Consider the following 17,629-nt stretch of genomic DNA (forward strand, 5'->3'; position numbering starts at 1 on the left):
CTGGCACTACGCGTCTCACAAATCGATGATCTAGGCAATAGAAGAGCGCTCCCTGTGGCGTTGCTGCCGTCGCATCTCGATGGTGCATGAAATAAGACCGATAGGAAACTATCGGCGCCGAATGAAATATACAGGTCAGGTCAGCAAGCTTACTGTCGTACTACAAGCCCGTCCCGCTCAGAGCAGTGCATACAGCCGCCGATGCTCGCAACGCTCATGTCAGCAGAGGAAGGCACCACCGAGGCGATTTAGGTTTAATTTTATTAGCCCTTTTCACTATTGACCTCGCATTCACTTCGCTTCGTCATTGCAGCTAAACACACTCCGGTCTCGGCAGGTCCTCTCCGCGTGTGAATTCCCCATGCGCTGTTGAGCAGGACAACACAACGGCTGCGCAGATGGCGTTATTGTGCATCAAGCCTCCGTATAATTTTATTTTCCTTTCTACTTATCGAAACAGCGATCCCGGCCTTACTGAAATGCAAATAGATACAATAATATAAATATAATAGCTGAGCAATAATTACAGAGCCGCACAAACTACTTCGCTAACATTATGATTTGTGTAAAGGAAAACAATGCATTACTTGCGGATAGAGCACGTCCACGAAAACACGTGCCCGGCCCGTAATAAAGTCGATGAGACGTCATGCTCGTTTGTTGATATTAATTTATTGTAGCCTTGAACAAAAGTAAGTGGAACCAGAAAGAAGTCTGGTTTGCTACCCTGCAGATGGTAATCGGGAAAATTGCTTAAGAGCTAGGTGCAGAAAGGGAGGAAGATTGAGCAGCGAAACGCAATCATCGTACTTTCTGAGGCGGCACACCTTTACAGAGAGCACAGGAGAAGACAAAGAGTCGCGCGATTTTATGTATGTGCGGCGTTAAAACGAGCCAAATGGACATCCATAATCGTACACTAGAGCGAACGTATATGCGTATGATGAGAATGAGGTGGGCAATGAGCAAACGAGAAGTCAACCACGTTTTTATCACTGTTATTTTTTCGAAGCACAGCTTGTATTTGACGCGTGATATGGTCAATGTGCTTACCGGATATGCACATCTAGCATCTAGTGCGTGTGTGCAAAACGCACGAGAGTAGTTTCACACACATTTTCATCCAATAATTATTGTATGACACTATGGTTTCACGTGACGAGGCAGAAAGCGTTTGTGCTTTTGCTTGTTTTAGTTGTTGTATGGTAGTTGTCTGCTGACATGACTCTGCTTATTGCTCTAGTGCCCCCTTCACTTAATGTTTCCTCGGAAGCCCTGTGTAACATTGTAAATAATAATAAATAAACATAGCCTCCGAAATGTGGCGGTGCGGGCGGTGGCGAATTTTGGAAGTTATTACATAAATCATTAACCTATAAATGCAATACGTAAGCCACTCTAATCGAAAATCAAGAATGTGAGGAGTTCCTAATGTATTTTACAACATGGAAGAATTTTTAGGTGCCACAGTAAATGTTTATTTATGTTATTTATTAATGTTATTTTATTTGTTAAATGTTATTTTTGTTTAATTTTTGTAAGCGAGGGATAGGGGCAAGGCTACATCAACGTACTACATCAAGGCAGGGTTGCAGGACGTCCACCAGGCGTCCACGCATGTGGCGTCGTAGACGGGCGAAGACAAAGTCGTAGCCGTAGCCGTGTAGACTGCGTGTGTTAGAGGCGACGTTGGTTGAGACAGTGAGGTGCTGATTTGGTGGGTTTTGTACATAGTCTGCAATGCTTGCATACGTGAAATATAGTGATAATTATCGGGCAGTGATACCTGTACGGCTCATAAACTCTTTTGAACCGGAAGACGAGGACGATTTCTCTAAAACAAGGGAACTGCAAGCTCACTGGTGCAGTGAGAATGGCAGCACTGAAGGTTATTACCCGGCCTTTGTTCATGCCCTCGCAGGTGAGTGTACCTTGCTTCTCGGTGTTTATATTATTACACTGCGCAATTTTTGGGTCTTTGTAGTTTCCATCGATGCGCGACTGGCTGTCTAGAGCTTTGTTGGTCCACATGGCAGGGCGCTTATATTTACTAAATCTTGCGAAGCTGGCGAGAACCACCGCAGGGCTTCGTAATAGAGCCCTGTAGAAATTTCGTCCGAATGCTGGCAGTGTACCTCACTGTCTTGAGATTAGGAACCGCCTGATGTGCCTTAGTATATGCAAGATAGGTGTTAGCAACGTGCCACAGGGCATTAACGTATCACCTGTGCACTGCGGTAATGTGTGCTTGCGCGCATGTCGCGCAAATGTGTGCGTGCGCGCGTTGACATTATGCAATATCACGTAACCTCAATGGATAGACGTATCCATCATTAGTCTATGTTGGTTTTACTGAAGTCGCTGATTTCTCGTGTGGTGCGCATACGTGGACAGTTAGGCGAAACAGTTGTCACAGGAATTTTGCATACCCGAGACTCTCCGCGTCAATGCCTTATTCCTGAGGGTAAAGGTTGTTGCAAACAAGTCTCAAGATGTGTTCAACAAGGCCTTTTTTGTATTTTTCATATTTAATTGATTTGCAATTTGTTGCCTGGGCATTTTGCTCTGCTCAATCATTTGTCATGATTACTCGAGTTCATAGTAGTAACGGCTAAGCGGGTCAAGGCGATGTATTCTGAGATGGAATATTTTTCCTGCTTTGTATTGTTTACGAACAGTGCAATTCAGGCTAATTTATTGGCAAATCATTGATGATCTTAGTGGTTTGCAGGGACATAAGCAGGCAATGTCTTGTATTTATGGCAGGACACGAAATAGTATACCTAGATTGTAGTCACACATGCCTTGGGACTAACAGCCATTGTGTTTCTTGTTATTGTGAAGACACTGAAGATACATTGCTGCTTTGCTGACTACTGACTTCTCTTGAGGTTCAGGAGACTACACTGGAAGGTTACAAGGCAGTCAGCAGTGATTTTGTTCTCTTCCTTTTCTGTTATCCTTATAATTTACCACCAACTACAACAACTTAATTGGTACTATTTAGAGTGAGGGAAATGCGAATAGAGGGGACATGTGGCAAAAGCATAGTTATGATTCATTGTTACTCCTGTGCAATTGCTGCAGTTGTAGTGCAACATATTCCTGGTGCTATATAAATTAAGATTAAACACTGGAATCTCTGATTGTGGGAGCAAAAGCACAGTGATGCAGGTCATGAACTGAGCATATGTGAGCAATATCACGCAGCATGAGCGTTGATAGTTGTATTCACTGTAACAATATTGGCAAGTGGAAATGGCACTGCTGCAGTGGGATATGTAAAGCAAGCATTGAATAAAGCAATACTGTTAGCAGCCATGCATTTTGTGCTAAAACATATGCATGCACTTTTTACAACAATGACTGGCTAACGGCATGCCCTTTACCTGCATGTATGCTTCGGCTTCACATTTTGTTCTTTCAATTTTATTGGACCTCGATAGTACAGTACAGTCTATGAAAAAGAATTGAATAGTACAGTGGCTGTTAGTCTCTCTGACTCTTCGGGTATTCATGAAATTTGGGTAAAAGAAAGGCAGTGCAAGCGAATTTTCATGAATATAATTGTGTTCAGCTGATTGCAGCACCATCTTTAATTTAGAATTATTTTGTACATCCTTGTGTAGCTGCATGCACTTGGTACTTTTGACTGTAGTTAAGTGTGAAGTGATACTATTGTGCTGTTTTGGTTTCAGACACCCTGGAGGCCCTGAACATAAAACTAAAAAAAATGAGGGAACCTTTTCCTCGATTGATTAAGGTGGAGACTGGCATGTTAGGACCTCGCAAGCAAAGGGTGAGTATTTGTGAGCGCTATAGTCATTTGAAGGTCTAGTCATTACTTGTCCACTTATTTATCTCGACACCACCAGGAGTTTGCATGCTAGTTACGTGGCATTCAAAGTTTTATCAAGATACCAGTGATATAATGAATGCATTGCCAGCTACTAAAAAATTCTGCAGATAATGCACTCACTGTGGAAATCCATGTTATGCGAAGCATTTTGCAGGTATCTGGCTATTCAGCATTGCTTGAAGTTCCACTAAGTGAAACCAGGTGGACGAGCGTGTTTTTGTAAATTTATTTGTGTGTGTGGCTAGTGAGCGTATGCTTCTGTGAGGACAGCAGCATGACGACCACGTTGAAAAGAATCATATGGCATCAATGGCAGGACTGGCCATTGTGGATTGCCATTTCCATTGCTGGCCGTTTGTCATGACATTACGATATGGTGATTGTTGTGTTCTGCATAGATGTAGCGGGCAAACTAAGCGAGAGAAACACTTATTGTGATGTCATCAGCAACTGTGTTATATAATCATTCATACTTTGGGCTATGTCGTGTAGGGTATGTCAAAATGATGAGATTTCTACTCCAGTGAAGAGATAAGTTATGATTAGCCTGGCAGGCATGAAATTGGTACAGTGTTGTAGTTTCTATAGCGCGTAAACTGCTAGTGAAAAAAGTACTCGTAAAAATGGGCCGGCCCCGGAGAAAGTACAGTGTTACCCGGCACCTGAAAGCTCGAGCGGTCACAGGGGAAGAAGACAAGAAAAAGGCATGGAGAACATGCACCGAGTGTTCAAAGAGCTAGAGAAGCATGCGTGTGATCATAGCCTAGTTAGAACACCAGGCTGCTGAGCTTGTGTGACCAATGGTGCGATTCCACCATTGGTCCCACATTTTCTTATTAAAGGGAGGCGAGACAGGAAGCTACATACCTGCCTACCAAATTGTAAAAAATGAGGCAAAGAACATTTAAATATGCTTATAGGTTTATAAGTACATATCCTTGAGGTAGCATTTCATTCGTGCTCTCTATTATCTTGCCTCTGTAGAAGGAGCCAACACCAAGGGAGGCAAAAAAACAGAGGATGGCAGCCACAGAAGCTCTGCATGAGCGAATTTTGCACCAGCATAAGGTAGGAACAGAACATAGAGGAGTTTTAAAACCACATTATCTGTCAAAATGGCCAGAAGCACAGCACTCGGTATTTTATAGTGATCCGTCTTATTTTTTTGCACTGCTTAAACTTTTAGGCAACTGAACCACCACGAGAAGAGCTGGTCGCCAAGTTAAAAGCCACCATTGAAGAACAAGCGAAAGAACTTAAAAAACTGAAGCGAGAGCTCATACAAGCAGTGGACCTCAACAAAAGGTTAACGAATGCTCTGCTCGAAAAGATTGGTGAGTACATTATGCACTTCTCAGTAACCTATCGCCCTACAACAACAAATAGTGGCCACCATAATGAAATCTGTTAGGAGGCACAGCAACAGATAGCAGTTGGACGGCTTGCTTCTCCAATTCGGTACTCATTGGCTTAAAGCTTTTTTTCCCCATGAGCACTGGAGAGCACATGCACACTTTCCGATAGCGTGCTACTGCTGGTACTTCTTTGCGATGAATAAGAATATGCTCCTGCTAGATATTAACGAAATTCATTCTTTCATTCATTCCCCAAGCACGTGTGGATAACGAGATATTGTCTCATCATGCCAGCTACGTGCAGCACTGCCATCGAAATGTGTGCATGCATACATAAGGGATAAATTTACAATGATTTCATAGATTTATTTACTCTGTGCTCCATTTGCAAAAATCACAATATTCCACCGGAACGAGAAGGGGAACCGAGGCGCCTGATCTTTGGTAATCACAACCATAAGAAGCCAACAACATAATAAAGGTAATGAAAGCATAGGGAAAGTTATTTGTAGTTTTAATTAAAGTGTAGGAATCGTAAAGCAAAAGAAAATGAAAGGGATGGAAAAACAACTTGCTGCTGGTGGGGACTGAACCTACAACTTGCACTAAATGCATGTATTATACAAAGGTCGAGGGTTTGGCCCCCACCAGCGGCAGGTTTTTTCGTCCATTTAAATTTTCCTTTAATTTACCATTTCTGCAGCTTCATTTAAACTTGCAACTAAACTTCCACAATGCTTTCTTTGGCTATTATCTGTTGACTTCTCACAGTTGTGATATATTCCACTTAGTCATGATATTTGCTAGACAGTCTGCCATGATGGCGTCATGGCTTTCGTGTTGCACTGCTAAGCTCGAGGGTGCAGGACCAAATCCTAACCATGGCGGCTTATTTCGATGGGGACAAAATGCGAAAAAACGCTCGTGTACCGTGCAGTGGGTGTGCATTAAAGAACCCCAGATTGTAAAAATTAATCCGGAGTCCCCCCACTACAGTGTGCCTTAATTGTAATCATGTCATGGTTCTGACACATAAAACTCCAGAATTCAGTTTAATTAATTTAATAGTTTGTTTGACAGCCTGCAGCACATAAAGCCATATAGAATTCCCAGCTAGTTCTTCGTGCATTTTTCACACAAAGTTCTTGTTCATAAAAATTGCTGTTGATATTTGCATTCAGGATAATCTTGGCTTGATACCAAGTTATTTATTAATGGCCACTGTGGATGTGCCCTAGTCATACCTGGCGACCCTCCCGAATGTTTCTTAGAGTTTACGAGTTTGAGTTACTGTGGGCAGAAACTGAAGCCACTGGCCTGTATTAACTGAAGCTGAGTAGCTTGATCATTTAGGCACCCGCCGTGGTTGCTTAGCGGCTATTGTGTTGGGCTGGTAAGCACAAGGCCGTGCGATCAAATCCTGACCCCAGCGGCCGCATTTCGATGGGGGCAAAGTGCGAAAGCGCCTGTGTACTTAGCTTTAGGTGCACGTTAAAGAATCACAGGTGGTCCAAAATATTCTGGAGTCCCCCACTACGGTGTGCCTCATTTAATTAAGATCATGGTTTTGGCACGTAATAAAACCCCAAAATTATTATTTTAATATTTCAGGGTCGTTGCATCCTAAAGGCACTTTAGTTCAGCTTGGTCAAGGAACTAAGCTCACTATTGCTGATAGTAGGGCCTGTGTGTCCACTATGCCTTCATTTGTCATGGTGTTTCTAATCCCCTTTTGTCAAGATGTACCAACAAGCCTACATCGCAACCCTTGCATGATGGCACCTTATTCCATGCTAGGCATACCTTTTGGAATCCACTTTTTGTACTCAATTTATGACCTGTTCCTCATGTTTCTGAAGCAGTGGCAGGCGGTAATGAACTTTTTTTGCAAATTGAAGTGTACAGCAGTCTTTTGTTCGCATTTATCTGAACAGCGCATTAATGAATTTAAATGCAGAGATTGCTCATGGCAAAGCTGAAAAGGAGGCCGAAGCCAGTGCCCGCGCTCTCCATGGTAATCATGCAGAGAGCATGTGTGCCGACAACTTGTCTGTGGGCCACCAGCAGCTACTAGAAGACTTGGGTGCTCATGAAAAAACCAACGAAGCGACCAGCACACCATCTTTGAATGAAGGTACTGTTATTCCTGTATGCTTATCTGTTTTTGGACTGCTTGCGGACCTTTTTTTCACGGCCCATATAGTGTCAATCATGTTAAAAAAATGTTATGCGTGTGTCACCTGATAAGCGAAGTATGTGACTGACTGGGAGTAATGCAATTTTTTTAACAGGCGGAGCTGTTTATGTTGAGTGTAATCTGTCAACAAAAAATGTGGACCGATCCTGGCAGTAGTCCAGAAGGAGTCCAAGCACGACACATACTCCTGTGAACTAGCAAAGTTGAGCCTGGCTAAATCTAGCTATGCATGGTTGGTACTACTTAGTCAGTCATCGATAGCCAATCAATAACTAATCGATCAATAATCAATAAATCCTGAGAAATGCTGGGGATGAGTTGGTAGTGCTTAGCCTAGCCCAAAAGCCAGGACTAGCTAGGTGCCCATAAGCTCCGCTGTCTCTTTGGCATTGCGCCTCCAGTGCAAGCTATGCTAATTTTCTACCTGCACTGTCTACGAGAGTGTAGCTAGTGCAGGAAATCGCCATTTTATTAATTGGTGTAGAAAAAGTGCTGCTTGACTCACCTACACGAAGCCATTACTTAGCAAAAGTGTAGCTTGAAAACTACTCTTTCTGTGCTGCAGTTTCAGTAAGTGTATGTAACAGACCAGTATACGGGCATTACAAATGCAAGGGCCATTTTTGTCTGTGACCGTTGACACTGTACAGTGTTGACACTGTTGACAATGTACAGTCGCGAGCAACAGTTTGGGGTCCAAAGGTGCCACGATATTCTTTTTTTTTCGCAGTCTGGGTGTTCCGACTGAAATCAAGAGTGCACATCTACGTGTGCGTGTTTGACCAACACAATGTATTAAACTATTTCCAGGCAGCGGAGCTGCGCTAGAGTATATATTTTAATTTTTTTGCTGATGCCATGGTCTTCAAACTTGTTCTTGCGACTGCACATATTCCTCTTACTTGCCTTGTTTACTTTCTGCAAACTTTGATAGCTGCTTACAGCTTTTGCAAAGCCAGTGCATGCTTGATGTCATTGGAGATAATTTTACTTGTGAAAGGTGTGTGTGGCATCATACCTCACGTGCATCTGCAATTGAATTGCCTAACAGCGGAACTAATACAGTCAAACCTCGATATAACTAAGTCGTACCTGGAGCGAAAAGTTTTGTTAAATCGTAAATTTCGTAAATTTGAGATATTAAAGCTTTAGCTGCATAAATAACTCCAAACTGGCAGAACATTCTTTGTGGATTGTACCTTATCGGCAAGCATTTCTAAACAATTAAATTGCGAGTAAGTCAGGTTTGATGAAAACAACAGCACTGAGCAACGGGACATGACTGAGACAGACGAAGCGCTGACTTTCAACCGATATTTTATTGTGCACACAGCAATATATACAGGGGCTTGAATAGGCAGGAGGGAGAGGAGAACATATCATAGTAGGAATACATTATCAGGAAGATAGCCACAATGGAGAATGCAAACACAGCACAACTAAATGGTCGTCATCATCCACGTGCAAGATACGCGAGTTCCTTTGGACAAATTGTTAACGTGTTTCATTCCTGCATGAAGAAACTAGAACTACTGAATTTATAGATAATAACAAACTTAGGTTCCTTGATCTTTAACTGTTTTATCTGACCATGTACGTGCTGATACAGTGTAGACCGCTTATAACGTAAGTCGCTGGAGTCGCAAATATCCGCACTATAAGTGGTACGGCACTATAACCAAAGCAACCATTTTCAAGGCCTGAACATATGCAAATTATGTGCACCGAGCCGCCACGCATATGCGACAGTGGAGGAATGCGGCTAGAATGTTTGCATTCAATTTACAGACGAATCTCGTTAATTCGAACCAGATCACACGGCGGCGCCTCTGACCGGCATTGCGCCGGCACCGCCATAGAGTAAAAGCTTACAGACCCCTCAATGTCGCGTGGAACAAAACAAAAAAAAAGGAAGAAAAAATATGCGGCGGAAATTTCACCCTCTCTCAAATGGCAAGGTCGCCGATTCTGCGTTGCGCCAGAACATGCGTCTACGTGCCGACGTCTCAGCCACGCTACCGTAGCCACGCGTAGAAAATGGCAGTGAACCCTTCTTTCTCCTTTATGCTTCCTCTACTTTCTAGTCACGTGTTGACCTTGCACGCTGTGGCAGCGGCGCTGTCTCAGGCCGGCCAACGCCCGCTTCCTGATAATTGCAGAAAACGAAACTTCGGGGAGCTGGCGCCGGGCCGGCTGTAGCGGCGGCGCCTGCACGGCGGCGGGCGCACATGGTGACCGTTGAAAGTGAGGGAGGTACGAGGGAGGGCGGGGGGAGCCACCGAAGCGGCGGAGTTGCTGTTATCGTGAAGCGAGTGTTGTCCGGCCTTGGCAGTTTCGTGGCCGTAGCTCGCTATGCGCGCCGTGATATTTCACGACTCGCACTCAAGATTCTGGTTTCAGCCTCACTGGCTGTTCGTTCGCACCACATGCTCTTCTCCACTTCGTCTCTCTTTCTTCCTCGAGCACTCCTTGGGGCGCCCGTTTGAGGGGAGCGTTCTGTGTCTCCGCTGACTTCCGTACTGGCAGGCAGCCGCACTGTAACCAGTGTTTCGTTTCCCGCAACTGCACTATAAGCGATACGCGTATACATAGAGTGCTATGGGAAAATTAACGGGAGTCTGAAAAGACCGCACTATATCCGGTCCTGCACTATAAGCGGTTACGTTATAAGTGGTCTATACTGTAGTATGCCCTCCCACTCCAACCAAGAAGAGCCTCGTACCTTACAGCTTGGTGCATTCAAAACTTGTTAAGCGTGCGATTGGCAAATTTTGTTTAGGGGCTGCCTTGTCACAGCCGTGCCTTGACACAATGCGCAGCTGTTTTGATTCCCAGGTGCTCAGACTGCGAATGGCAGGCTACCTGGACAATTTGCTGTCCACCATTGTCGAATGTCTTTTAGCAGACTTAAATATGCCCTCCCACTCCAACCAAGAAGAGCCTCGTACCTTACAGCTTGGCGCATTCAAAACTTGTTAAGCGTGCGATTGGCAAATTTTGTTTAGGGGCTGCCTTGTCACAGTCGTGCCTTGACACAATGCGCAGCTGTTTTGATTCCCAGGTGCTCAGACTGCGAATGGCAGGCTACCTGGACAATTTGCTGTCCACCATTGTCGAATGTCTTTTAGCAGACTTAAAACAGCCAAAACCTATAAAACGTAACAATTAAAACGAGAAAAGTTAGCATTCAAGAACCGCGGTCATTCCCTATTTGCACCAGGTGTTTCATCGTATAAAGAAAAGTAGCACATAAGGCCGCCGTTAGAGTTGTTTTTTCGGCAAGAAACAAGTTCTGTAGTATGTGCCAAAAAGTGAATAAGGAAGACACGAGGCCCCACACATGTGATAAGAAACACACTAAAAAGCCAGTTTATTGCTGCCACAACAAAGTGTACGAGATCCCCCTCTCCTGCGGTCGATGCTACATTGGCCAAACTGGCCGTTGTATTAATGACTGCCTCAGAGAACACTCGAATTTAATGAAGGTATGTGTTGGCAGCCACTTAGCTGTGCATAGCTCCCTTTGTGGTTGTGAAGACTAGCAGATGAAATGCATCATCTGTGATGCCCTTCAAAATGCCAGTGACCTTGTCAGCCTTGGTCATCTCCTGGTCAACTTGTAGACACAAGGCCAGTGCGTCCTGGATGTACAAGTAAGGCTCAGTTGATGTCTGGGTACGTGCTGTCAGTTGTTTCTTGGCACTGCTGACCAAATGGGTTGTCAAATAGGTTGCGGTGCTCCTGCTTGAAGGTGCCAGCTGGTGAGATCGTCCTTGTGGGTTCGAAACTAGATGCGAGGGGTTCTGCCGAGGTGAAATATGATGTTGGCCAGCATTGTAGTTGATCCCAGGCATTCTGTTCGCTGACACTCTCGTACATGCTGAGCCACTCATCTTCGTCAATGCTGTTTGTCCCAAAAGTTGGGCTGTGGGAGGTATTAAACTGGGTGGTGGTCGCAGGCGTAGCTGACGGCGACGTGTTGTCCCCTGGCAGCATGGAGGTAGACTCAAGGTGGTGTCTGCCCCGCAACTCAACCAAATTAATGTTACGTGGAAGCACAGTAGGGAGACTGTTTACAGGGTGTATTTACAACGGTAGCAAGCACTGGCTAACATCAAGCAAGACACGTCATCATCAGCTCAAACATTGGCCTCTTATGGGTGTACGTCCCACTAAATCCAAAGGCTCCAAGCACTAGCTCCAAGCACATACAATGAAATCTCAATATAACGAACTTAGGGGACCGCGGTAAATCATTCATTATCGGAAAGGTTGTTATAGTGAAATCCACAAAATTAACCATTCCGCCCATCAACCCATCAGTTCATAAGTTGTCACAATTTCAGCTATCCACAAAAACGTCGCTGTTGGCTCTTGGCATGCGCTGCTACTATTTTCTATAGATCCCGCTGCCATGCACCACCGATGCATGGTATAACACTGAGTTACGCAAGTAGAACAGGCACTGAAAAACTACTGATGAAAGGGCAGCTCCCTGTAGCCTCCAAAGCGCAAACTTGTTTGTTTTTCACATTCCTTCCGTGGGCACTGCAACTATCTCACTCGGGACGGACACCTGAACTATTACTAAGAAAAGCGCGAGTAAACGTCTGGAAAGTGCAAAGTGCGGTCGTGCAGCATTCCTGAGAGTACGGAGGTTACCTTTCTCCGCGCGTGTAGCTAGTACGGTGCAGAAGCGCGAAAGAAGGGCGAGATGCGTCTCCACGTTGCTAAGCGACACTTGTCTGCGCGAAGCATGCGCTTGTTTCTTGTTTGTTTTTGTTTTTCACATTCCTTGCTGTGGACACCGGAACCAGTCCAAGTTTTCCACAATAGCTCATGTCTATGCAGGAGTGTTCGAGTCGGCAGACTTGGGTGTGACAGGCGGGAGCCATTCGCCACCCCCAATGAGAATTGAGCCGGCAGGTGAGTGAGCTTTTCTTTTTATTTAATAGAGAAAACATGTCAGGCATCTTGAACTGGTCAAGACACAAAAGCAAGAGCTCTCTTACACGAGGTTTTGTCTGTGCAGGTGTGTCGACTGAGAGCGCTCAGGCTCCAATGATGATGATTGAAGCTGGGGGTGAGTGAGCATTTTTCAGTTAATGGAGGAAGCATGTCATATGTCAAACTGTGGTTTCATTATGGCAGGATAGAACTTTCTGTTACATATGCTAGTGCAATGAAGGCTTTGTAAAAAACCATTAACTGCACTCCTTTAAAGCAAGTATGCACATTATGCAAGTTCTTAGTAGTCCACATTTGCTTAGTATAATCACTGCAATAATGCACGGTCCCTGCTGCTAACGTGCACAAGTGTCTACTATTTCTCCAAGCAAAACTACATTAAAGAATTTACTTATCTGGTGACTATGTGGCTTAACAACACACTGGATTAGGCAAGTTAAAATTGCGACTGCGCATGTCAGGCTTGAATCGCACTAAAATGTTGGTCGGCCTATGTTTATGTCCATGTTTTCCTATGATTTATGCACTGAAAGCCTGCTATGACCACTATATGTGCTTAATGAATGTTGCCATTGTTTGCAGTGGAGGCCACAAGCACGGCAGGGGTACTTGTACACTCTGCTCAATTGGCTGTTGCTGTGCACCCAGGGTCTCCATGCACTGGTGGAATGCTTTCAACTGTCGATGGACAGGTGAGGCCAACTTTTTCTTTCACTTTGTCTTCATAGACATGCTTTCCAATGGAATGTCAGGGAAAAGGGTCCTTGTATCATCAATAATTGCCACACAAAAGGAATGTGACGTTACTGCTTAAACACTGTTGACTCCAAATAAAGACTTACATCGGCTTCAAGAAAAGTCAGCCTCATGTTTGTCACTTGAAACGGGTAAAGCTAGATAATGGGCTAGTTTGAACTGTGAAACTTGTTATCAGCAAAAAAAAGGGCTTATGGAAAGGCACAGATACTGCAAAACACTCGTGCTGCTCTTCAAACCTTTTATTCAAGCAGTAGACACATTAACATCAGCAGGGTATGATTACAGACAAAGTATTGTGTCCCATGCAGAAATTTACGAGGCCTCTTAAAACGTCTTTGCTCGTCAGGTGCATAATTACCGTATTTCCCTGTCTATAAGTCGCACTCCCCTAAAACCGCAGTCTTTCAGAAAAACAAACCGTCGCACTCCCCTAAAACGGCAGTCTTTCAGAAAAAAAACGTATACAAGTCGCACCGGTTTATAAGATGCACCTGTTCATTTGGCAAGCGATTTAAAAAAGTTTCTGATGTTTCACTTCGTGAACGCAGATCACGCTGATGCACATGGGTGCCATTCCTATATAATTGCGATAGAAATGATATGGATGCTCCAGTGGCACTTCTGCCGTTGTGGTCACCGCAGTGTTCAGTAAAAAGTCCAAGGGCGATAACAGTGTCCCCGTGCGCAGTATTCGCAAATGCACGCAGACAGTCGCACTGCGTAGTGGCCAGCGAGATAAATATTTCAGAGTATCCGCACAGTGTTACTGTGTGACTCTGCAGATGCGTATCTATTGTGTTAACAGCTTGTACCTTCGCCACGGAAAAAAAAATAACAGCAACAGAATGTGCTGCGTGTCTCAGTGCACCAACCGAGCGGTGAAGGATGAGATAAGGCTTCATTCGTTTCCGCTCTACGCGTGTCTTAAGAAGAAATGAGCTGTGAATAAGCTCTGGATCGGCAAGCCTAAGGCGCCACCACTGAAGGTTTGTAGCGCATGCTTCGTCGCTGAAGTGTGTGCTGCAAACCTCTCCATGCCTAGTCCATCCACCTAGTGGACTATCCACTTCGGCTGTGGCGATTCGCTCCAGTGGTATGCGCGAGGAGGAGCTAGCCAGTCTCCTCGCACTTGCTGCTGGAACCAATCGCCACAGCCGAAGTGGATGGCCCACTAGGTGGACTCTTACAGAATACCCCCCCCCCCAATTCTCCCTTATAACAAACGCAGATATAACGAATTATGGGTAAAATGACCACATTTTATTGTATTTACGATTTTATGACCATGCCTGTTCAAACTGCGTCCACACATAATGAACATATTCAATAGCACCGTACTGTTATAACAAACATGTGAAACGCGATCACAGTAAAAGGAGGGTGTGCGCCAAGTTCTGAAGTTTGAAATTGCGGCGGGACTAGGCACATACTCTGCTTCAGTTTAGTCATGGCTAAGATGAGTGAGTGCTGCATGTGAATTTCAGAAGCCACAAGGAAATTCACTCTTTTTCAGCCATGCAAGGGTAATCGTGCTTTCAAGGCATGCCTCCAGTGTGCTTCAGAACGAGGCCGTGCAGTATATAATGATGGTGGCCTTTGGAGACCGGCGCACATGGTTCTCTTATGTTCTGTTCGCATTGTGACACTGCTTGCAATCTCGGAGGCCACGATGGCACTTGTTCTTGCACTGTTCTCTGCGTGGCACTGCGCCTATTTGAACTAATTTTTTTGCTTTCTCCATCAATTTCCTTATTGCAAGGTTAAATTAGCTGTATAAAATATGACTGCTTGCTGCTCACAAGGTGGGCAACTTTTATTAGTTTAGTAACACTTGCATGTATTGTTATCCTTTACAGAAAGGTTAATTCTCTAATAAGAGTGGGTTTAACCCCATTTTTATAAACCTTATTCGAGGTGCAGAAGTAGAAAATTATGGGGTTTAATCCGAAATCAAAGGACCTAACCTATGCAAGCGTGTTTTAGTGTTGCGCGTACTGGTCAGAGAAAACAATACTTCATATCTATTGCAGGTACAGATTGGCGCGGGCATTGTGATGCCACTAAACAAGTGGCATTACATAATGAAGTCTACCTCAGATGCCAAGTGCACATTAGACGTGGCACGGCACCTGTGGTCAGCAACGCAAGCTGGGGAGAGAAGCCTGACTGGGCAGGCCTGTCGGACCATCTCTGACGCATCCGGGAAGCTTCCAGCAACACCAGCGAAAGTGGCTGCTGTGAAGAGTAAGTAAACAGTCACCTAATTTAAGAAACATGACTGTATATCTGAAAGTTATCTGGATGAGTTAGTGTTGATGTACACACAACGGAAAGAAATGGCAAAGAATGATGCAAGTGCCCTTAGGTATGTCTTTTTCTTGTGCCGCATATATGCACTGTAAAATCAGCATACGATAATTTCGAGACATTGGTGTCTTGCGAAAATTGTCCGCAGTTTACCCTATAATCGGTTTGAATGACAACTAATGCAATCAAGAAAGTCAGATGGCTACATGTGTCTTATTTGAGCATAAAAATGAGGAAAGAATTACTACACTAACAAAAGACCTTGCACATTAGTGGTACATGTATGCTATGACATGTATAGCAGAGCTTGTCCTGTGTGAAGCTTCCTATAAATTTTCATGCCTGTCGTCAGTGTCACAAAAGATCAAGGTGCTGGGCATCATACAAAGTTCTAGAACTCTCTGTCAGCCTGGATTAGAACGGATGACTACATAGTGTGGCTGTAACTGGTCTTGTTTTTCTGCGCAGTTTCAATTGTTTTATGAATCGAAGTGTTGGTAACTCTTGTACTGGCATCAACAGTTTGCTGCAAATAGCGTTTGCTGCAAAAATGGGTTTTAGGAACAAACAAGCATAAGAGATTGCTCTGTATTTTAAGATGCTTCCTTAGGCTTTTTTACACTGAAGATGTAGGCTACCTTAGCAAAAAAGCATTATGGAGTTTTAAAAACACTGAAACATTGGTTGCCATCATTGGCAGCTAAATAAAGCATGCAAACCAGCCATGATTACGTCTTTGACATAAAAAAATTTTTGCCTACATGGCTAATGTTAAAGTTACAACCCACTTCATTGCCTACTGTACGAGGTAAAGGTTCGAGCAACAAGTAAACGGTAGCAGATGACAGAGGTCGCACCTTGCAGCTCTCCTGCATGCGTGAGACAGTCTAGCAATGTCTTGGCTCTCCAAATCTGACAGGAATTTGGGTGGTTGAAGAGCAAATTATGCAAAATCGGAAGCAAGAAGTCAGCTTGAAGGGGCTTTGAATACAGCTGCCGTATGACTAAACTTTGCAGTAAAGCCACCTCCTGCTGAGAAGAGGCGTGGATTTTGCAACTTGGCAAAACAATGTGATGCATGTTTATGCATTCTCACTGTGCAAATACGCCTGCTCTCCCATGCGTGCCGAGTAGCATGTTTCTATAATATATGCTGCATTGTATTATCTGAAACTTGTTGAATCTCTTGCTTGAGTAATTGCAGATTTCCTTCATTCACTTATTACTACAAATTGTTGAAAAAACAATTTATTTTTATATTGCACTCTTCTTTTAGACTGCCTGGAGAAGTACATCAGCGAGCATCCCATGGGGCCACCAGCACCACCTCCTGAGCACCGCCTTGCTTCTGTAAGGAAGCACCTCCGGAGCTTCTTTACAGAAGCAGGTCACCAGGGCAAGCGCGTACGCAAGACTGGAATAGCCCAAACTTAATTATTAAATGTTTTTAATAAAGTGTAAGGATATGCAACATATTATGGTGATATATAGTGATTTCTTATGGCATGAAAATGTAGCGGCATACTTGGCCACATGTAAGACACAGACTGCACACTTTGCAAGACTCAAGAACACATGAAGACAGCCCATCATGAGCTTCCCAAGTGCAATGGCTGCTCCTTTGATTCATTACACACCTTGCCTTCGACCTGATGTGCCCACTGTCATACCCAGTATGCCACCCAGCGTGCTACCGACCACCCAGCGTGCCACCCAGCATTCCACCCATCACCCAGCATTCCACCCATCACCCAGCATTCCACCCCATCACCCAGCACTCCACCCATCACCCAGCATTCCACCCATCACCCAGCATGCCCATCGCCCAGCATGCCCATTACCATAATTCACCACGATGATGGATGATGGATTCCAGCATGCCCAGCATCGGGCAAATTTTCAATAGGGTAAACATCGTACGTTGGAGGACATCATGCATTCCAGAGTATTTTCGTATATTTTGGCTGTTGCGGTTCAGTACACTTGCTCCAAAATTGCTAAGTTCAGTTCTTGCCTCTTTTAGAATGCAATATAGTCAATTTTTGCCAAAAACAAATTAACTAGGCCTTAGCAGACAGCCAGCAGGTGTGGGAACTTTATTGTGGTTTCACCACCTGTATATCGTTCTTGTGTATTTTCTAGCTTATCAAGCCTCTACTTGTGGATAACTGCAGTCTTTCTGGG

General features: G+C 44.3%; 1 protein-coding gene across 1 annotated transcript; it reads left to right on the top strand.

The window, feature by feature from the left end:
• Positions 1-1,873: 1,873 nt before the first annotated feature.
• On the top strand, positions 1,874-16,879 carry LOC125943972 (uncharacterized). Its single transcript, XM_049663604.1, has 8 exons — positions 1,874-1,921; positions 5,046-5,193; positions 7,172-7,362; positions 12,229-12,337; positions 12,444-12,494; positions 12,962-13,071; positions 15,169-15,382; positions 16,722-16,879. Exons 1-8 carry the CDS (start codon positions 1,874-1,876, stop codon positions 16,877-16,879), a joined length of 1,029 nt encoding a protein of 342 aa, XP_049519561.1.
• Positions 16,880-17,629: the final 750 nt, after the last annotated feature.

Source organism: Dermacentor silvarum, chromosome 1 (assembly GCF_013339745.2).
Source record: "Dermacentor silvarum isolate Dsil-2018 chromosome 1, BIME_Dsil_1.4, whole genome shotgun sequence".
Taxonomy (NCBI): domain Eukaryota; kingdom Metazoa; phylum Arthropoda; class Arachnida; order Ixodida; family Ixodidae; genus Dermacentor; species Dermacentor silvarum.